This window comes from Gymnodraco acuticeps, unplaced genomic scaffold, assembly GCF_902827175.1.
Source record: "Gymnodraco acuticeps unplaced genomic scaffold, fGymAcu1.1, whole genome shotgun sequence".
Classification (NCBI taxonomy): Eukaryota; Metazoa; Chordata; class Actinopteri; order Perciformes; family Bathydraconidae; genus Gymnodraco; species Gymnodraco acuticeps.
This window is the reverse complement of record NW_022989979.1, coordinates 406,824-430,291: the sequence shown is the minus strand read 5'-3', so window position 1 is coordinate 430,291 and position 23,468 is coordinate 406,824. Positions and strand designations below refer to the sequence as shown.

The 23,468-nt window shown below is 42.1% G+C and overlaps 1 protein-coding gene across 1 annotated transcript in view; it reads right to left on the bottom strand.

Moving 5' to 3' along the window:
- The window catches only part of zcchc7 (zinc finger, CCHC domain containing 7), a 46,440-nt gene extending 23,761 nt beyond the window's left edge, over positions 1–22,679 (bottom strand). Inside the window, exons 1-3 of the mRNA XM_034211650.1 lie at positions 22,568–22,679; positions 18,198–18,825; positions 14,830–15,028 (exon numbers count right to left, since the gene is read on the bottom strand). Of these exons, the coding sequence (XP_034067541.1) occupies positions 14,830–15,028; positions 18,198–18,737 (739 nt within the window). The 5' untranslated portion in view covers positions 18,738–18,825; positions 22,568–22,679. The remainder of the gene's footprint in view (positions 1–14,829; positions 15,029–18,197; positions 18,826–22,567) is intronic.
- Between the last annotated feature and the right edge of the window lie 789 nt (positions 22,680–23,468).

Genomic DNA, 23,468 nt, shown 5'->3' with positions numbered 1-23,468 from the left:
GAATGGATATTACCTGGATGCACAAAACTAATATATTCTAAAACCTGTTTAAAATATAATTTTTGAATCTGTATCAAGCATAGTGTCATCAAAAGTAAAATTTAAACAGGTTTCTGACTTATGAGGATTGGGTTTCTTTTTGTCAGTAAATGTATTATCTTTAGAATTGTCTGTGCAACCCTTATTTAAAGTTGAATACTTATAGTTGAGATTTTGTATCAGTCTAACAAGTTGGTCCCTTTTTGTTTTTTTAAAGAAGAGTATACTTTTGTACTAGTAACGACATTTGTTTCAATCAATTCATTGTTCCTAATGCTCGGGAAGTCAGTCTCCACAGTACAACGACAGGGAAGCGTACTAGCCAACAAGTGTTTTGAGGCTAAACTCATACTTGTGTTTGTAAGCACCTAAAGTAATGCTGATAAAACTGACCACATTATTCAGTGTTTTGGGCGAAACACACTAACACACAATCACGTAGCGTCTGTAAGGGGCAAATATATTTGAATAAAACCAGTGAGTTGCAACCTCAATTTCATTTTGATGAATTTCCTCCTGCGGGAGTGAACCAGGCAGTGGGCGGGAGGGCGGAAAGACGGGAGAGGGAAGTGGGGTGATGGGGGCTGGGAGGCAGATAGAATTTTCATGATTGTTATTTTTGTTATTATACAGCGAGAGAAAGGGGGGTGGGAAGGGGGAGATAAACGGCGTTGGTTAATCTGAGGCATTTTGTGGAGCGCTCCATTATCGGGCAGGTTGGGCATGTCGAGGGGGTTATTTTTCTGAGGGATCTTTGGCCCCGGTAATTAAGCTCCATTCAGCAAGCCCTGTTCCCCAAATTAAAAATGTGTCATTAAGTGGAATTTACCATAATGCCTTTTTATCTGCCGGCGCTTCAGCATCCGCGCATTGCATGTCTGTGGTTGTGTGTGTGTGGCGGGTAGAGGTGAAAGGGAGGGGGCAACCAATACGAGGTTACACTGTAGTCAAACGCACATACAAACACACACATGAATGCTCATGCACACAATTGCACACACACATACACAGAGGAGAAAGGGCAAATTGAAAAACTGAAATAATCCTGGACAGCAGCACAGGATTGCATGAGCAAACACAACACACACACCCTTCAAATCCACAGCCTATGGGGTAATTAAATAATGGTGCTTTAAAGTTTTAATTTGGCTTTTTCCTTCCTCATCCTACTGTATGACACACACACACACACACACACACACACACAGTGGGTTATGGACTTCATCCAGCGAGATAGCCCACGATGGGCAGGGTACATTGGAGAGTAAATGATTGAAGAGCAGAATCTCTGTCTCTATAGGCTTTATAAAACAATACAATTATTAGTCTTTAATTAGAGCAGCCCCTCTGTGGGACAGGGGACAGACAAAGAACAATAGAGGATTAGAAGTGGGGCTCCTAATATGGCTCTTTTATCACTTCATTCAAATACAGTTTATAAATACATCCAGCTGTCCTTTTCACCTGGTTAGTGGTAGATTCGGAAGAGAATGGGGACAACACATTATTAGGTTTAAGTTTTTCACTATGAACTGCAATGTCTCCAGTTCGAGTCAAGCAGAGACCTTTTTGCATGTCGTTTCCAATCTATCTCTTTTGCCTTAAAAACACCGTAACACTTTTATTTAAGATTATTATTAGATTTATTTCTAGTTCTCTACATGTCTAACAATGAATAATGATACAATTAAACCAGCGGCCAATGATACACATTGACTGTTTGCTTAAGACAACTGATAATAAAAACACTAAATCTCCACATCTCTCTGAATGCCATCAGAGAGTTAAGGTGGGGAAATAATACCCTAATTTAACAGAGGGGGGTCTGGGGGGGGGACTTGGGGAAGAAGAGGAAGAGCAGAGAAGGAGGAGGTAGGAAAGGAAGGGGGGATGGACAGATGGCAGAGGTTATGCCTGGCTGAAAGGGGCAAGACGGGAGGAGGCTGTTCGGTGTCTGTGGGTGTGTGTGTGTGAGAGAGTGTGTTATCGAAGGACACACCACACTTTACCCCCTCTTTTCCAAAAGCAGAGCTCATCCTTAAGAAATCCCTTCATCTCCCCTCAGGGTCTTCTTTCTCCCCCTTTTTACCTTGATTTATTTTTCCCAAATTCCCATGATTCCTTGTTTGTAGATGTCACAGATGCATCAAATCCATTTTAATAAACATCTGACAGACTTTTCCTTTACTATCAAATCCAGTTTTTGTCTCATTTGATTTAATATTGGCTGGAGATTTGATTCAGTCATGAGCTAAAATAATAAGGTCCTTCTGCATTTGATTGACAGATAAACCTGGATAAGGTAAACTACAGATAGAGTCGAACAACAACATGCTGTCAAAATCTGTGTGTTTGTGTGCCTTCAAAATACAGCAGAGGGAGGAGTGGCAGAATGGTAAGGGGAGAGAGAGATAGGGGGTCTTATTTACTGTCGTTTAATTTGCTCCCCTCTGCTTCGTCCATCCCTTGGTTTTTCTGACAGGTAATAAAAAAGGGAGCTTTCCTGACAAGCCCATTTGAATTTGGATTGAATAATATAACTCTAGGGTTTCCCACATAACACTCTGTCCAAGCGTGCAACGGTGCACAGGCAGTCTGCCTGCCAGGGTGTGAATTTGATGTGTGTGTGTGTGTGTGTGTGTGTGTGTGTGCTATCACTGCACATATGCATGTACACACAGGTTCTTACGTCATGGTAGTTAATGCAACAACAATAATGAATTCCTGTAACTAGCCACTTGGCCACTCCCATACGGCAAACTCTACATCTTTGCCTGACCTCTCTTTCTACTAACACTTTCTTCCCTCTTCCTGCTTCTCCCCAAGATCCCTTCATCCCATCTCCTCCTCTTGTCTTACCTCATCCACCACTCGCCCTCCCTCTCTCTCTCTCTCTTTCTCTCCTCCTCCTGCTGCTCTCGGTAGCTGCTGAAATCCCATTCCCCGTGGGGCAGGCTAAATTGAATTGGCGTGTTTATATGAACAACAGGGCCGTTGCTTTAATATACCTTAGAGTTTATGCCTAATGCCTCCCTGCTAATACCGCTGGAGCTCACCGCCCTCACTCAACACACGCCGCCTTTATGGAAGTCATAAAAGAGACAGAATAGCGAGCGAGGAGGATGGAGAGATACTCTGGGAGTGTGCTTGTGTTTGAAAGCAAGGGGGAGAAAGAGAGGAAGAGGTGAGAGGCCTGTTAATACATCTTCACAAATTATCTGTTTTATCTCACCCTACAGTATCCCCTGCACACACACACACATCTCATCCCTCCAATGTGGAGAGTGAAAGAAAAGAAAGGAGGAGAGACAGAAAGGGTGGAAGATTTTTTTAGATTAGTGAGTAATGCTGAATAAATATCCGGAGATTTGGTTGAGGGAGTCGGTCATGCTCGTCGACTTGCAAACATCCTCCATTTTCTCTCTGTCTCCCCACTTCTTTCTTCCCTTTCTTTCTCTCGCATCTCCCCTTTCTCTTCTGACCCAGTGTCAGCCTACAAAAGGCCCACAGTACAAAGGAGAGAACCAGGCCTGAGACACTCAACCCAATTACTATTGATCAGTCTGCACTCAGAGGAGAAAATGTCCTCACCTGCATGCACGCACACACAAATCTGTCTGGATACAGAAAGTCCTGTAAGGTCAGGGATGGTTATTTGTTTGCATCTTATTTGTAACACTGACCACTCAGGACTCTTTAAAAAGTGAAAATCACGATATAATCCAGGCTTCATCCCTGTTTCCATTCTATGGCCCCAAAACAGTGAGCTGAGTGTTTTTTTGTGTTATAAAAATCACTGTAGGTACAAACTGTTAATACATCTAAATGACACCGTTATGTCCAATGAGGTTTGCTCTGGTCGAAGTGCGTTGTTACCTGGGGGGAGTGACACGAATTTAGACTAAAAGGGTTGAGAAACCATGAAGGCAAAACCAGAGAAGAAGAAAGTAAAGAAACACATCTCAAAGCGGTTTATTTGTGGTAAGTTGGGCAAAAAAAACATTTCTAAAATGGTTTGTGTGTTTTGAAACCATTCAGTTTGTTATTTCTTAAAATCCCAAACTCCTGGACCTGTCATCACGTTTTACATGGATCCTATTTAACATCAAGAGTTAATATACATTTGTTTTCTATTTACCAACATGTCTGTTAAAATAACCTTTTTGTACAATAGCTTTAGGATTTTCTATTAAAACAAATAATGTTTTAGAAAAAATCAAAGATAGATCACATCATGTAACTAGTTTAAGCAAAATCCTTATTTCAGCGGACGTTTAAAAATGATTTGATTAGTTGTTTTGAATAAAAACTGAATAATTTATTTATGCCTATAATATATTTATATATTTATTTATATTTGCTTTTGTTGACAATATGTTTCAAATCAATACTTACAGAAATGTAAAAACTTCCACTATCTTGGTAGGGTTATTTCAAACAGTTGGAATAAAATATGCTTCCTTAAATTGAATATCTGATTTTAATATTTACTACACTAACTTTGTGAACATTTAATTTAATTTAATTCAGGCAAGACTGTTTCTAAATCTCGTTTAATAAACAGAAATCGGATCAAAGTAAATAAGAGGAGCTGTAGGGGACCCTGATCCACTGTGGGGAAAAAAGCCAAGTCATTATGTTAAGACTGCATAGAAACCTAATGCTATTCTATTTGAGGATCCCTGATTAAAACCTTTAAAAGTTAGCAAATCCCTGCTCGTAGGTGTGAGCACACACACTCTCACAAATGCACAAAACAGGCTCACATTAAGCGTGTGATGAACTCTGCTTGTTGTCTGGAAGCAAGCGCCGAAATATCAATGACTAAACTCCCCAACGAGTTAGTAACTATCTCCTTTCGCTCTGATTTTATCCTGAATAATTAATTTTCTCTCCCAACACCGACTTCAGCTTTATCGGTTGCTCGCCGCCAGGATTTCAGCATTCCATTTAACCATAATCCCCCGGATAAAGGGGCGGCCTAGGTGTGCTAATGCACAGGCATGCGTGCGCACAGGAGCACACGCACGAGCCAAGACTTAAACTTCATTCATAGACACATGTTATAAACTAGGTACATATATGTGCAAGCAAGACACCCCAAAATACTAACGCTGGGGCATTTTTCCGACAAAGGACAATTACTCTACTGAAAATCACGATCTTTCACATTTAGAAAGTGTAAATATGCAGAATGAGCACACAGTGGTTCCGGTCAGATGTGACACCTTTCAAACAGATCCCAGATATGAGCTGGATTATCTCAGGAAAGCCTCTGGCAGGAATCCTGAGCCTGCAGGCCCGGCATAGCAACAGCCACGTAACCAGGGCTTGGTGTTGTTGTATTGAAGGATGGTTGGAAATGGGAGTGGAGGAATAAAGAGATGGGATGGATGAAGGGAGGGAGGGGTGGAGCTGAAGGGGTCGGGGAAGAAAGGTGGAGTATGGATGTAGCTGATGTACAATTTTGGAGACACCCTACTACTGTGCTCGCTATAGAAATATTTTTATATATAATCGCAAATAAACGAAACTCTGTTTATAACCGCATTGATCACACCAATGTATCCTTTTATGACATTTTGAATCGTGCTCGACACAGGCTACATCTTAGCATTTGTTGGGTTGTGAGTGCAAGCATGACAGTATACGGCCATTTAAAGACTTTAAACGTCCCATATTTTAACATTCCCAGTTACTTTTCAAGCAATGCAGCAACCACTAAAAATGTGTGTAAATTGGTTGAACATAATAAGATTGCCCAAATCATAATGAGTATGGTTCATCTGGCAATTGATAAAGACACCATCATTGAGTTTTTTAAGATGGTTTAATTTTTGACCGATACAGGCCTTTTATTTTCAGTTTATCTATCATTAAAAAAAGATGCGCATTTCATCTGTTACGTTTTGGCATTTGCCTCCCATTAGAACTGCTTAAGGCCCCGGCCACACGAGGACGATAATGGTCGTATCTGCTACAGTTCACTATCAGATAGACGGTTCGGCCACACAAGGCCGACATGGAAACGCAGAAAACGATAATGATTAAAGGTGGGTAGAACTGCAAACAAAACGCTCTGAGGGGGGCAAACGGCTCCGTGTTTACCCCTATACGATCATTTTCTGATAACGTTGAAGCAATAGCCCCACCTCTCCCACCTCTCCTGCTCAGAGATCAGCTGCTGGGCTGTCAGAAGAGGGGGAGGAAAAGAGAGGCTCCGTTTTTTATTATTATATGGAGTCGTTATCAATTTGTTTTAAAGCTCAATAAATAACAAAGAAGACCTTTGACCGGCACTTTTCAAATTTTGTCCGGAAGATTTAAACTTTAACGGACATGTTGACCGGCGAAAAAACATCTAACAGAAACTCTGCCGCACGGTCCCCTCGTCCCTTGGAAGAGGCGGAGAGGTGGGTGTTTTTCATCTGCTGGTAGACTACCGGAGATATTTACAGCAGGAGCAAACGCTTGCCTCGGGGAGGGAGAAAAAGAGCCAGAGCGTCCACAGCGGAGAATAAACAGAAGGGCAACCATGGCAACCATGCGTGGCAGGAGTACAGCGCCACTTACAGGCCCGGCATATGTACTACAGCGTCTCCAGCGCTTTCGAGCGGTCTCGTGTGAACGGACATGTTTCTGGTGCCTATTGCGTGTGGTAGGAAGACTTTTTTGATATCGATGTTGGTCCGTTTGTGTTATCGATAAGTAATAAGGGTATCTTTATTTTGAATTCTGTGCTAAAGTGCGTTAGCATTTTGAATAAAACCGCACGTCCCTGCGGTGCGGTGTGAATATCACGCATGCGCATATCGCGGTTATCGCCATGACACGATATATCGTTCAGCCCTAGCAGGTATGATGGAATGGTCAAGCAGTTAAGCTTTAACATGTTGTAAACACATAAAGTGCATCAATATATAGCAAGTAGACAACCCAAAAAAGTAGCTTAAAGAATACAATAAAATAAAACTAAGAAAACACAAATGAAGGACAAGGAAAGATGAAGGGAAAGTTAGAAGAGCGTTAGAAAGAGAGAACGAGGAGGAGGGAAGGTCTCGATTGACTGAAATATGTTGAGTGCCAGCGAGGCCAGACCAGGCCCAGCTGGTCTGTGTCTGACGAGAGCCTTAATTAAGAGACATGGGGAGAAGCCTTGGATCGGCCACATACACACTGCCAGGAGCCTCTGGAGAGGAAACTGCTAAACAGGCACACTTGTGTATCTGTGTATACTGCCAAGATTCTCACACCCACCCCCACACCCACACACCCACACACCCACACACATCCTGTGGGACCTTGTGAAAAACATTGCCCAGCTATTATTAGTCAACCCTTTGCATACCGGAGCAAGTGTACTAACCCCAAATGTGTGCGTTTGTGTGTTCACCCTCTTATCCTGTTGACTGTTAAATTGAACTTCTGATTCCAAAACAGCTCTGCTAGTGCCGATGCTCGCGGAAGAAGTGGGAGGATGAAAAGGGGGGAGAAGAACGAGCCGAGGGGAGAGGGGGTGATTTTGTGGATCTGTGACTGCCTTCGCTGCCTTACCTCACTCAAACCGCTCGCCCCTCTTCCTCCTCCCAAAAACGTTTTAATATTAATACATATCCCTCCACACCCTTCCCCTTCTCCATCCCCCCCAAAAATATCACCACCCTAGGCTACCAGTTAATAAAGCCCTCTTGACGAACCCTCCCAGAAACCAAGGAAAGACAATAAGGGGAAAGTTCTCCGGCCAAATAAAGGAAAATAAATTAATAAAGTCCCACGGGACCTCCCTCTGTCCCCCCCCCATAATAATTTGATTTCCTATTAAGTGATTGCTTAATTATAATGATTATTATTGGTAATTGTAATTGACATTTTTTTTCTCCGCTAGTTTCTGTCCCTTCCCTCCCGCCCTTCTTTTCAGGTCGTCTAAAAAAGGAGAAAAATGAAATGGTGAATGCACAAGGGAGCAAAAAAGACGACGAAGAGGTGGCGTAATTCAGGCCAAAACTGAATGGCGCTTGACAATAGGACAAATTAAATACTATTATAGTCGCACACTGCGCTGTCCGCGCAACATACCAAGCGGGATTAAGGTGTCGAGGCTTAGAAGTTTTATTTAATCGTACATGAGAGTGTTTCAGCAAGTGTATGTGAGTATTTGTCTAGATGTATTATCCTGTAGCTTCAGGGCACAATGTCTGTTGCAGGTCTCTTTAGAGCAGAGATTCTTGCTCTCGATGGGATATTCTGGTTAAATAAAGGTTAAAAAAGAAGACTTGGATTCCCTATGCTATCACCCCCTCCACATACTTACACATTAAACTACAGTAGGGACCGTCTGGTCTCCAGTTTATTACCCCTTCATTCAGGCCAGTTACTGAGAACAGGAGGTTGTGTGTTTTTGCTTTAAAAAAAAGAAACATTGCGTTCATTGTGACGCCTTCGGCAGTTACTTTGGCGTTTAAAATCACAGGGGAAAAAAACACAGCTTCACATGAAAACCGTACAGTGTTGAAAACTATTTCATTTTATGTCACATTCTTTTCTCTATTCGGAACTAAAGACGGTGAAACTTCGTTCCAGTGGGCCACGGCACGGTTATTGGGCTCACCTCAGGCGTGGTGAGGCTGACACCGGCTCTCACAGACACACACACTTTTGTCTTTAAATGCACACACCTTCACACTCCAACAAACACAATGTCCAACCTGGCATCACACCTTCACTTTCACTCAAAAATATTCTCTCATTTCTGTAATGCAAAATATTATCATCATCGTATACCATCAATATCTTCATCGATAATCTAACTATCGAGATTTGATGAAATATAAATCCTTTCCCTCTAGAGAAATATTTTTTTCATGCTGCCCGGTCTGCAAGCTTAGCCGAAATGTTTTCTACTAGATTATATTTAAATGTGGCCTCTATTTCACTCAGAAGAACAAACAGTCACATTAATACAAATGAGCACCTGCAGCCGCCATCGCAGATGTCTGTGGGTGTTTTTTACTGTAAGTTTCCACGAAAACATTTAGACATTTTCATAAATTATTTTGACAAAGAGTACTTTCAGACAGGATGGCTTGTCTCTTCCAGATGCAGATAAATGTGGTCTAAATAAATTCTGCATAACAGCATGAGAGAAGTACATAATGTCACAGCAGAAGCACACATGTCTGCAGTAACTAATAGCATAATTATCTTATATTAATTCTGCCATGTGAAGGAGGAAGGAAAACCATCAATAAAACATCAATAAAGTTACATTTCTATAATTATTTAAAATACACCATCACATTCTCAAAACCAAAGTGAAACCAATATCAATTGAAAATACATACATTTAATTCAGAATCAACTGTGTCTACTCAATTGGCGTAAAAAAAAGCTTCAAACAAACCGATTCAAATGTGGCCCAATGTCATGAATCTGAAACAGATAAACAGCTGTTTCATTTATCTTGAGATACACTAGCGAAACCAGATTAGCAGTTTTTGCATGGAGCCACAGCAGGTCAAGTGTTATCTGAGCAGGTTTGACTGTAAGAACCACGCACACAGACTGACAGACAGCGGCGGATGTCAGCGTGTGCAGACCGATATCCAACAGTGTTGAGCCACTCTGAGATCTTGACTGGAGACAAACCGGCTCTGACCGACAGCATCACCGTGGCCGATCCTTTTCAAGGCCTGTCTCATCCACTTTAGCTTACCCACTCTCATCTCTCTCTCCCTGTCTGACGCTGAGCCCCGCGTAAGACCGTCCACACAGAATTCTTTGGAAGTGCTGTTTCACATGATTTATGATTTGATTTAAATGTATACTGCCACCTTTCTTCGGTTGTTGGCTTGTGTTAATTACCTCACTTTTTTAAAAGAAAGCGCTGGGAAAACTATAGGGCCTGGGTCTAAAGGTAAAGAAGGGATTAAACAGTTGACAGAATTAAACTTACAGTGGATCTGTTCAGCAATTACATGAACAATGGAGGAAAAATAAAAAGTGAAATGAGATGGACTTATTTTTCCAGTTAGCTGTGAAAGTTGATATCTAGGCGGATGAAGGTCAATCCAAAGGAACAATATATACTTTGCACAAAAGGATATATACCAGACAAATGGATGTCAAATAAATATAGAAACTACCACAGAGCCTTCAATCTGTTAAGCCTCATGATGAGCATGGTGCATCCTCTCAGTAGGCCAATTACAACGTAGAGGCCAAAATCAGATTTTATTTTGACTAATATAAGTAAACCTCACTCTCAACACGATAATGGACACGACCGCTGACTATGGGGATTTTCAATATTACAAAGAAACTGCCGTTTTAATTTGACAGATTACTGTTGTCATTACATTTCTGGGGCTGCCGGCATCAAATGATTGTTCAATCAAATGCATTTTTTTAAATGAAAGCATCAGGCTTTCAACTGAATTTCTACCATTTATTTTCGCATGCGCTAATATTAGGCCTACACAGTAGTCTCATCTAATTTGCATATCCTCTGTTAAAAATGGATAATACAAGTCCAACTATGGCACAGCAATTTGATGGTGTGTGTGTGTGCGCCTGTTCAAACACACTGTGTGGTAGTGTGGGTGTGGCGTTACACCTCGTGTGGCACTGGGCAGCCAAGATAAGAGCTGATCCTATCCATGCCTCCCTTCTGCAGCGCCCGCCCACCCACAATACACACACCCACCTATAGCACACACACACCACACACACACACACACACACACACACACACACACAACACACACACACACACACACACACACACACACACCCCCCCCCCCCCCCCCCACACACACACACACACACACACACAACACACACACACACACAACACACACACACACACACACACACCACACACACACACACACACCACACACACACACACACACACACACACACACACACACACAACACACACACACACACACACACACACACACACACACACCACACACACACACACACACACACACACACACACACACACACACACACACACACACACAACTTCTACAATCCCGATGCCCACAACCACAAAACACACAGAAGCAAGCTAAATCCATATTTTCCTTGTACAGTACACTGGCATGTGAGTTAGGATTAAACACACTTCAACGTATACAAAGACCAACTGAGGTCTCCGAGTGCAGGAAGCTGCGGGAAAAAGCTTCAGGCCCCAAGCAGCATTACTCATTCACACACATATGAAGGTTCAGAGTGAACACACTCATACTACTGCTTTTAACACACACGGCGGAAAAAAAACTGTGTTTTATACCTAGGCAATCTAGACTGCATGATAAAACTGTAAAGAACAACACAGCAGAGAGAACACCAAGATTAAGGAAGGGAGAGGAGAGGAAATGAGCTTACCTTCTTATTCTGTGAGTTAACCTTTGGGTACAAACATAAAAACACACTCCTTTCTCTCTAATTCACCACGACTTTCATTGAAGCACACTCACACATCAACACACACTCTGATGTGATCGGCCACCCCGATAGCAAGCCAGAGCTGCTCTCTAAGCCTCAAACAAAGTTTGGTGTGCACTGACCAAGACCGAGGGGACAAAATAGTGAATGAGAGAACTGGGGGGAGCAACAGAGAAAGAAGAAAAAAAAAAGTGTGACCACTGAGTGAAGTTTAACCACTTACGATTCAAGTTTAGCTTCAGCACACCCCGCCTACACCCCGGATTCATTCACGGACATGTACACGCACACCTCTCCGGGTGGGAGAGGCACTGAGCTGGATTTTGGGAAGCCCTGCTTTTTCTCTGTTGTTCCATCTGATTGCTGCTGCATGGCTGCCGGACAGGCAGACGGCCCTCGCTCATCCCCCTTTTCTCTACTATCTTTTCTCTTTCCCTTATCCACTGTCCCTACAGATCCACCCACCAACAGCTGCCCCTGTACAGCCAGGCGACAGATAGCTCCTGAGGCTGAGTGTGCATCGGCGTGTATGTGTGTCCATGTATTTGATACAAAAACATATGTGATGGAGTGAAAAAAGATTAGATTGTAAAAGTATGTGAACAAGTGACACCGTGTAGGAGGGAGTCAGAATGAGAAAGAGGATGAAAGGATTCAATTTCTGTAGGGTGAGAGGGGGAGACTAAGTGTAGTGAATGTGATTTGATGGTGATGCTGAGATGGGGTTTAGGCGTACAAATACTATTAGTCACTGTTGTGCAAACCTGTTACTCACACACTCGCACAAATGTGAAAAACTAGCTGGGCTCCCGGGCTACAGGAGTCAACACACAACATGGCATGGCACATAAAACCAGAAATCAATTGTTTATTTTTCCAACAGCCCTCGGTTATAAATATAAAGGTTATTGCAGTGATAAGAAATCTACCTAAGGCTGATTGTATCGACGCATTTCTTCAGAAAATAAAAAGGGCATGTGAAACATATTCTCTAGAACAAGAAAATAAGAACCTACACCAGCTATGCAGAAACAATGGGCGAATAATCAAAGTATATCACCGTTTGTACTGCTTACAAATGTTCATCCTATACTGCTTTCATCCTTTAAATAGATATACTTTACCATTTCGTACCATGAGAAGATGATACACGTGCCAACTAAACTGCAATTTGCAAACAATTATTATCTTGATTTATCAATCAGTCTACAGAAGGATCAAAGATATAAGGGTCTTGTATTTGTGTCAGTCGATACTCCAAACTCAAAGATCTTTAATTTACAATGATATTAAAAACAATCAAGCAGCGAATTCTCACATTTGAAGAGCTGTTGCTATAAAATCATTGGGATATCTTGGGGATTTTATTTGTTTAAACCAAAATATTTGTTTAACATTCGATTAATCAACTTATTGACCAATTGTTTAAGCTTTAAACTCCACAGCCGGTTATCCTTGATAGCGAAAAATATTTGTTGGGGATTATTATTTTCCTATATCTTCTTATTTTGTCATCACTTATTTATTTCCCTTGTGCAATCCATTGTGGGACAAAATAGTCTACAACAACAGCAAACTAAATATATGATATCTTGCATGAAGTTTTTAGTTAATAAGAGAACAAAGTTGCAGGGTTTCCCCAAAAAAATGTGCTTATAAGAGGTGATGCCCACAGATTTTCAAGCAATTTATTATTATTATTAATGCTATAAAAACACTAAAATAAACCCTAGCTGACAATGTTTATACTTTTGGTATTGTTAATAAATTGCATGAAAAGATACAAATCCACATTGTCAGTTTGCCATTAAGCGCTGTTTGACCATGTTGGTGCTTGGTGTCATGTGACTATCAGAAGTACAGTCAATAGTGCATTTGATGGGGACTATTTTAAGCTGTGGATTTATACACATTTGGTGCACATGGGATGTTTACAGCAGCAGTACTGACTGTTGATAAACTAACATGTTCATCGTAATGAATGAGTATGTCACCCAGGCAACAGTGTTCCTCATTGATGCGTTCTGAATAGTTTGTAGACAACAATGGAGCAATTAGCCAAATCAGAAAATACTTGTTGGGATCAATTAATTGTTGATTTTAATGGCAAAAAATATTATACTTTTATTTATTGAATTATCTTTTTCCACATGTTTACCCCTTTTCAAGTGTAAACACAAGCAACACACTCAACGGCTGCTAAGGGATCACTATGTAGAATCAAATTATCTCGCAGCTCAAGACTATTGAGGCTCGTCCCTCAACTCTTTCTGCCCTCAATTCCTTTTTTTCTTTTTTATAAACCCTCCCCCATTCCTCCCACTTTAAGGCCCCTTCAACACCACACCCATGACCCCCCATGTGCAGACATGAGGTCAAGCTCCAAAGATCACAGAGAGACGCCAGATGAGAGAGAGAGAGAGAATGAAAGAGAGAGAAACAGAGACCTAAAATCCTCCTTTCCTCCCAAAAGCAGGACAAAACCTCAAGCCTTCTCACCAGCTCCAGACCCCCCCCTTTAGCCCAGTTGTGTGTAGAAGAGGCAGTGAGCACTCTTGCAGAAACATCAGCCCAGGGAAATTCAAATGAGAACGAAACAGTGAGAGAGAGGCAGAGTGGGAGCACAATAGTGGGAAAATAAGATAAAAGAATGAGATGGGAGAGAGTTAGGTAGGAGGGAGAAAAAAGGGGGAGCCAGAGAGGTTGCTGAGACTGCAGGTTAAGATAATGTGTAGATCTGAGGAGATTTGCGAGGAACATTTTTATTCATTTTTTGATTACTCCCATCTCTCCCAACCTCTCCTCCTGCGTTGTTGTCTCTCCGTTTGTTTGTTTTTGGCATTAGCGTTATGACTGTTGGTATGCGTGTGTATGTACACATGCATGCTGATTAGAACTGGAATATTTTATAAACTATATATTTTATAAAATATTCAAACTTGCACAAACCCTCACGCACATATCAATACATAATACACATAAACATACTTAAAGACGCATCAGAGAAACGAGCAACTGGGCAGACAGTGCCAGGAATGCTAAGAGCTTACAAACTCGTAAGACATGCAGACACAGATGCTGCATATGTACATGCAAACACACACACACACACAGGGTTCACAGTGTAGCCCATTGCTGTGCCCGCTCCTTATCAATGTGCTGCAGGTAGGCTAAGTGTTAGGAATGAGCTGGACCGGACAAAAAGACTCACTGCTTCCATTCTCTACATATTCAAACACACAAAAATCATATCAATAAAGTCTGAACAATGCACAAAACACCCAGTACAAACAGAACATACACATAGAGGAGGTAACCTATAAACAAAAGACATACCTGCGCTGCTGTCAGACCCTCCCTCCAGGTTAAGTGAGATGCTCTGGTCTCCGTCCTGGTTCCCTGGACCCAGGATCATCCAGTTCTCCAGATCATCAGATGACTCGGACTCAGAATTTGATTCAGACTCGCTTGAATCAGACTCTGAGTTGCTGGAGACCACCGTCACCGGGATGCCTAAAGTTCTTTTCTGGGTTCCCTAGATGACCAAACAACAACCATATTGATGTAAATACAAAGCTTTAAGTTGCACCATTATGTACCTTTTTTTGTGTACTGATCAAACTGCTGACAAGTTAAGAATTAAGAGTGAAAAATAAAACAATATCACCTAGTTCTTCATTTGCCAGCATACAAAAATGTACAGCTAGAGTTAAAAATGTCTGGCAATGCTCCACCACAGCAGCAAGTCATTTTCTAGTACTGCTCCAGTTCAACACGCTCAACAGAAATCAATCAGCTGGCTGAAACTGGCCACTGGACAGAAGCTAGACCAAAAAAGCAGCCAGTATTGTGAGTTTAGTAGGAAACCCTAAATGGCCCAAGTGGGAAACATTCATTCAAAAGCATACTGTGATGGTCTTACAGTTTCTAACACTCTAAACTTAGATTTTTCTGATAAGAAAACATGTTGTTGTGGTATGTTTAAGATAAATTATTTGGCCAAGAAGAAGGCGATACATCAGTCTGCCACTGGTGCTGCTAGTTCTTGGATGTCAGTCTGGTGTATCAATGTATTTAACATTGTCACAGTTGATGCTTAATCTACCATTGCCATTTCAGGATAACTCATTGGTCCATCCCGACGTAGTTCATATTGTAGCTGGAGACTTTAATCATGCATGTCTAAAAAATGTGCTTCCCAAATTTGTACAATATGTACGATGTACCACCAGAGGAAAGAACACACTGGACCGGGCGTATTCTAACCTGAAGCATGCTTACAGAGCGGTACCACTACTTCTCATCCCAGCTTACACCCCCCTCAGAAGTAACACCAAGCAGGTGGTTAAATATATCAGAACCTGGCGCGAGGGAGCACTCTCACAACTGCAAGACTGCTTCGAACACACAGCGTGGGACATATTTGACCAGACAGACTTGGAGGAACACACAGAGGCTGTCTTATCTTACATCAAGTTCTGCACAGACACTGTAACTGTGGAAAAACGCATTCGGGTCTATCCAAACCAAAAACCATGGATGACAAGAGCGGTGCGGTCTCTCCTGAGTTCCCATGACAAAGCCTTCAGGTCGGGGGACGCAGCCCAGTACAGCATGGCAAGGGCTAACCTGAGGAGAGGCATCAAGGCTGCGAAGGAGGACTACAAGGGAAAAGTGGAGGAGAATCTCGCTCATAACAACACACGGTGCGTTTGGCAGGGCCTTCACCAGCTATAAGAGCAAAACATCTGGCACTACTAGAGCTGACGCCCACCTTGCAGAGGAACTAAACCACTTATTTGCCTGCTTTGAGGCTAGCAGACCCCCCCACTTTTCTACTCTGCCCCTGTCCCTGCAAACTACAAGCTCCATACCACCTCCCACTCTCAAAGAACATCAGGTGAAGCAGACGCTGAGGTCTGTGAATCCTGGAAAAGCTGCAGGACCCAATGGAGTACTCGGAAAAGTACTCAAAGCTTGTGCTGACCAGCTTTCAGTATGGGCTCAGAACAGTCTCATAATACAGTATGCACACAGAAGGGTTCACACTTGTATTTCCGGATCCACACTTGTGTTTGTCAATGCACACACAAATGTGTTCCGTTTCATATACATGTAAATAAAATCCAAATACAGACAAAAGTTTTACATATGTATTTTTGATCCTCACATATTTGTTTTCTGTGCACGGATCGCTGTGCATTCGTTTGTGGGTTTTTTGAAACTCCCCTGACGGTCAGCCGATTCGTACTTGACATTTTTTATCTATAGCCAATCAGATGTCTCCTCAATTCTAAGCCAATCACATGAGCGCGCCCCCACGAGGGTAGATTTCTTGCGTTCATGACGTGGCGCTTCATGTACGCATTTTGCGCAGTCCGGAGCTGACAGGTCCATGGAGCCTGCCTGCAGGCGCTAATCTCAGGACACCTCCACTCTCAGTACAGCGCCAAGTTCCGAACAGGAAATGCACGTAAATACAAGCCGTTATATTATTAAGGTACAGCGCCACTTTCCAAACCATTGATGAATGCTTGTGTACACAAAAACGGCAGGCAAAACCGTTTTAAATGTGTGTTTCCTGTATGGCGAATACAGCTGCTTTATTTATGTCTGTATGAAGTTGTTGTGAGTGTGGAGGGAGCAGCTACAGGTTAGCTTAGCCTAATCGATCAGTGCACTACGAAGCCAGTGCTAGACAGTGAACAGTCATCGGGGGGAGCCGCGCCGGTCATTATCGGCCGATATTCACTCTTAATAGTTTGATCTGTGCTCTCTATAAAGGCCGATCAGGAGAGCTGGATCTGATCGATATGGACATAACCGCGAGTGAAGTATAACCGGACGCGAGATCAGATCAGCTGCTGAGTCTGATGGAGACATGCAGCTCTGCATGATCACCTGATGCTCCGCCCTCTGTTTAGCGAGCTGACCGGACTGCGCAAAATGCGTACATGAAGTGTCTTGAACGCAATAAATCATACCCTCGTGGGGGCGCGCTCATGTGATTGGCTTAGAATGAAGGATACATCTGATTGGCTATAGATAGAAAAAATTACAAGTACGAATCGGGTGACCGTCAGGGGAGTCTCAAAAAACCCACACACGAATGCACAGCGATCCGTGCACAGAAAGCGGTTTGTGTTTGCAGGTGCAGAGGTTTTAAACGGAAAACAAATATGTGAGGATCAAAAATACATATGTAATATTTTTTTTTACAATTTAGAAACTATTTTTATATCAATATTTGTAACTATTTATTCCCCCCATATGATTGCTTATGTTGTATGTCCTACTGCCGTGTTTTTAATGTTATGTATGTCTCGTTTTTGCACACTGGGACAGAGTTGCACTCTGAATCTCGTTGTACTTTTTGTATAATGACAATAAAAGGCTTTAACTTTATTATTTTCATCATGATTATTTGTTGTTTATGCATTTATGCAATGTCCAACTCATGCAATTAGAGTAAAGTCAAGTATTATCTATAGCACTGAGATATAAATGAACACCGGCCAGCATCAATCCCAGGATGGGCACATACTTTGGTCTCTTTCTGAAAATCACGAGGCCTGTAAACAAAGCTGAGAGACAGCATGGGTCAGCTGCACTCGCTTTTGTTTATTTTTTCATATGTATGGAAAAGTAATCATGGGGCCGTAAGGTAATCTGTTTCTGAAGACCTCTCACACTTTGCTCTCTACCTGTGGGGCCGGGGTTGAAGTCTGCAGCTGTTTTAAGCTTCGTCCCTTTAAGGCGCAGACTCCATCTTCCTCAGCAGCAGCAGTGTCAACAGCAGCAGCAGTGTCATCAGCACTGTCATCCTCAGAGATGGAGATGACATCAGGGCCGGAGTCAATCACGATGACCTCCTCCATTAATGATGTTAATGACCTCTGAACCTTAGGGTTACTTTTACCCTTTTTCTGTTTATCAGGTTTCTTGTCCTTCTTCTTGTGCTGTAGTAACTTGCTCAAATCAGGTGACAGCGGCCTACTTTTTCCAGTTGTGTCCTGTTCTCTGTCCACATTTACAATCTGCTCAGGTTTCTCCAGATGCTCACTGTCCTGTTCCCCCTCCTCATCTCCTGTCTCCTCCACCACCCCGGCATTAGAGGAGTAGTGGAGCTGGCTGTAGAGGCGGAACTCCAGCTCGCTGTTGTCCTCTGACCCCTCAGAGTCCCCTTCATCCTCCCGATAGAGATCGTCCTCCAACTCCTCCCAATCCTGGCACATGAAGTACATCTCCCCAATCACTCTATCCACACACACATGCACACACCTTACCGACACTCACACCAGGGGAGATGGTGATCTCAGGGGCCGAAACTGCCTGCAGGATAAAAACACATAAAGATTAGTTATTATACTGTAGGCATCAAATGTCTGTATCATCACATCACACTGTATTCATTTTGCATCTACTAATACCGACTCAGGATATCCATTTAATATATTATCACCAAGATCATTTGTTAATTATTTTCCTGTATGAAAAGTCCACCTCATGCACCTCAGGCCCTCATGCAGTCATGTGAACTATTATCTATAGCACTGGGGAATAAGATAACACAGGCCAGCATCAATCCTAGGATGGGCAGATTATTTGGTCCCGTCATGAAGTCCAATGGGGCTTGTTAACAAAGCTGAGAGAGAGAGCATGGATCAGCTGCACTCAGTTATATTGTTTTACTATTTTAATCAGAGCTTTGGTGCTTAGACCACTTTAAAAAAACATCATCTTTGGCCTACTTTTAATGATTATGTTGGAAACTTTGAAATTACACACTGTAGCTAATTTCCCCACTCTCACTCTTTCTCTCTAGCCCTCACACACACACATAGAGACACACACAGGACAGAGTAGGGGCACCGGCCCATTGCTCTGTCCAGTCCTGCGTGTCTGTGCCATGATGGCTGGAGATGATTGGCTCCCAGACCGCACACACGGTAGAATCGCCACGCTACACGGTCACAAGCCGGCCGCCGGGGATTAAAGGGACAGAAAGAAGAGTCTTACGGGCTGGTGAGGGAGAGCGACAGTTTTGAAGTTTAAGCGTGACCTGAAGCCAACAAATGACAGACTGTGTTTTACAGTGGTGGAATGTAAAGCCCCAGCACAGTCGAGACCCCAAGGACATGTGTGTTCTCCTCACTGCCCAATTAAAGCTCTGCATGTTACAGTAGGAAAGGCTCAGGTTTAAATCATAAAATGAATGTTGGTGAAATTCTATCTAGCTGCCTCTGTCCTTGTATTGTGTATGTGTGTTTACTGTCACAGGTTACTGGGATACTTGAATAAGTCATAGCCTTGGTAAATGTTAGGTTAAAGGTCCCATGTCATGCTTTTCCGGTTATTAACCGTCCCCTTGTGTGTTATGTAGCTTTGTATGCATGTAAACGGTCTGCAAAGTCACAAACCCTCAAAGTACACCGTAGCGAGTAAAGCTCTAACACAGAAAAGACCTGTCTATGCTGCCCCAGAACGCCTCGTTGGAGATTTTTTTCTTCTTCCGGGAACCAAGTGACGTAACGACGACCCCATGGACCAATTGGTCCAAATGGACCAATCCGCGGAGCCGTTACGTTATGTCCGCGGAGCCGTTACGTTACGTCCGCGGAGCCGTTACGTTAACAAATGTACGTTCCTCACACACACACACTCGGCAGGACGTTGAGAGGCTCACTGCTGCGAGGAGCTGGCTTACTGGTGTGGGGTCGGCGCACAGGAGCTCCAACAAGGCGTTTAGGACAGAGAGTGAATACACATACTATACAGAGATGCTGTATGAGAAACCAATGTGAGTTTGGAAAATTCCACAATGTAAATCTATTCTAGTAGACCTCAACAATGGAATTATGATCAGTGGAAAGGGCCATGACATGGGACCTCTAATGCTTGTCCTTCTAGGATGTACTATCACATTAGCCTTTCACTCAATGCCTCACACTCCGCTCAGAGAAAGGATGAGATGCCACCAATCTGACCTGGGTTAACATCGGAACTGTAAGCAGTCCATGACAGCAATGCCACATTCTGTAGTCTGTTAATCTATGCTGTACAAGTCTACTGACTTTTGCATTTACAAAGAAGCGGAATAACCAAAAACACCTACTAATACCACCCAACTATGTGCAATATATATATATTAGGGCTGTCAGTCGATTAAAATATTTAATCGCATGATTGTCCATAGTTAATCGCGATTAATCGCACCTTTTTTATCTGTTTTAAATGTACCTTAGAGGAATATTTTTCAAGTTTTTAATACTCTTATCAACATATGAGTGGACAAATATGCTTTATATGTGTGTTTATTATCATTTGAACAATGACAAATATTCTCATGAATATTAAACACAACAACCTCTGAACATTATTCGCCTCAATTCAACCTGGAACCTCTCTCATACAATAATACAATACAATACAAAGTGTGTGTGTGTGTGTGATGGATCGTTGGAGCTATGTGCAACTCAAGGCATATGCTCGAACGGGAGCTGCCTGGACGCTGCAATCATGTTACGCGCACTATCCGTGCTGAGTGTGCTGACTTTTCGTACAATGTCCCACTGTCTGGCTTCCTGCATAAAGTCAAGTGCTCGGCGCAGTTGTCGGCGAAATGTTGCTCCTCTGTTTTCATTTAAACAGCTCCTTATATCCATTAGCGCAGCTAGCTAGCACCAGATGCTAACAACAATACATGTAAGGTCCTCAGAACTGTTACAGGATGTGTATTTTGTAAATTGTGTAACTTTTTATTTTATTTTATAACTTTTTTTTAACTTTAATACTTTTGTATGCATGCTTCTACATAACATTAAGCCGTCTTTGGCTCTTTTCTGCTGTAACGACGTACATTTCCCCTCTGTGGGACTAATGAAGGTATTGTAGTGCCGAGAGATAGGGAGTCAGAGGCGGTGCAAGGAAGGTGCAAAAGGGTACTTTATTGGAGAGTAACTCAGGTCATGTTGTCCGGTTGCAGTCCGGGAAGAAGAGAGTGAAGTCAGGAGGGCACACAACATATATAGAAAACACATAACATGTCCGTGTGGGAACAATACCCCCAACTGTAGTTCCATGTATGAATTATGTCCCAGTGTAGTAAATAGGTGGTCACCACAGTATTCTGATTCTGATTACATGCATGATGTGTGTGCAAGACGTTTAGGCACAACTCTGAGGTAAGTTGAGTATGTACATGTTATGCTTTTAACAATGTATCGATTTAAACGTCACACTTGGTCAGTGTGTTAGTACCAATGGAAGTGCAGTGTCAACAGTGAAGTTGTTTAGATGAGCAATTCCGAAAAAAGCTTCAAGCAGCAATACCAGAAGCCGAGCAATCGTCAACAATAATATTGATACACTACATACGAATCTTGAATATAACGGGGGCGTGTTGCATACATAGGTTGCATACTGAGAACTTTTATCTTGATGATGAAAGTAAGCTTTACTTTGAAGTAAATGTTAAATCATTTGTATTATTTTACTTTGATTGTCCATATGTTGATGTGGTTGGTCTGTGTGTGCACTTTGTTTATGTAAATAAATGAAGCATTAACGGATTTAAAAAGGCATGGTTGATGGATGGAAAATCACACTAAGTGTAATGTTAGGGTGGCACGTTGAGGTCCTGAGCACACAAACGTTACACGAATTTTGAAGGGAAACAGATGAAGGGAATGTGCCCTGTAACTGGAGTTAGCTTGGTGGTGGCTACATGCTAACGGGCTAGCAAATGAACTGAAGCGATCGTTAGCTTTGATTGAAGGAAGATGCTGTTAAGTGATTTACTATCGCTTTACTGACGCTAAACCACAGGTCCATCCGAAAAACTATCGCCATATAATTCCCTGTTTCTAGTTACTGCCACATGTCTGCTTATAACATGTGTCCCTCCAGTCTGCCCACGTGTTTATAAGCAGCGCAGTAGCCGGTCGGATGTAAACAAGGCAGCACTTCCGTCACAATCAAGAATGAAAGATCAAAACTCAATCGAAATAAAGCCTACATAATCAACCCAATCACTCTGTCTGTATTTTATTGAAGTCAGTAAGCATTAGCTCACCTTATTCCAACCGAATGGAGAGGTTACAGCACTCCTGATCCAGCTTCCACACAGAGGGAGACAAGCAAACCACTTCCGGGTGTCAGAGGAAAATGTGTTGGCCGACCGTAACGTTTCACTGCGTCCTGCTGAATATTGTGGAAATGTTAAAGACTATCGTGAACGGTTGTTATAGCAACAAATCGTCAGCAAAAATATTGTATATTTAAATTAAAGTATAAATGTGTGTGTTGAAAACAATTCTGACTAGAAAAAAGGTAGTGGCATAAGCCAAGAAACCCATTGAGTTATATACAAATAAAAGGGAAAATACACATTATTTCTCAATTTTCTTTTAACTTTGCAAGATGGTCTGCACCTGTCAAGCTTTTTTTTATTGTATGTGTTTCTGTTGTTTAAACGTGTTTGTCAAAGTAAATTTAAAAGCCTCAGAAGACCATAACAACTGTAAGTGATAGAGCAGGGGTGTCCACACTTTTTTCCCTGAGGGCCACATACAGAAAAACGTACATAGACATAAACGTACAAACGTGCAACTCACTCGAGGTAAGGTATATTGCCTCATAAATTAAAGATATAAGTGTAAATGGAGGTAAATTATGCTTGATATATGAATATGTTTAAGAAAAAAAATAAACAGCATATATCATAGCTTTCCATAGGGTTTCATTTAGTTTGTTACAAAAAGTGTCTGAGCTCATTCCTTAAAACAGAAGCCTCAGATTGCTTCTCAATCTCTCTTCACAGCCCTGTGTAAAGGGCAGACAATAAGGATACATATAAAGGGGATATTCCAAGGTTGTTATGCAAATAAATTATTGGGCTTTCTCTTATCAACTAAAATTTGTTAGACAATGTGTTCAACTTTAATTGACTGAACTGACTGGCCATATTCCATTAT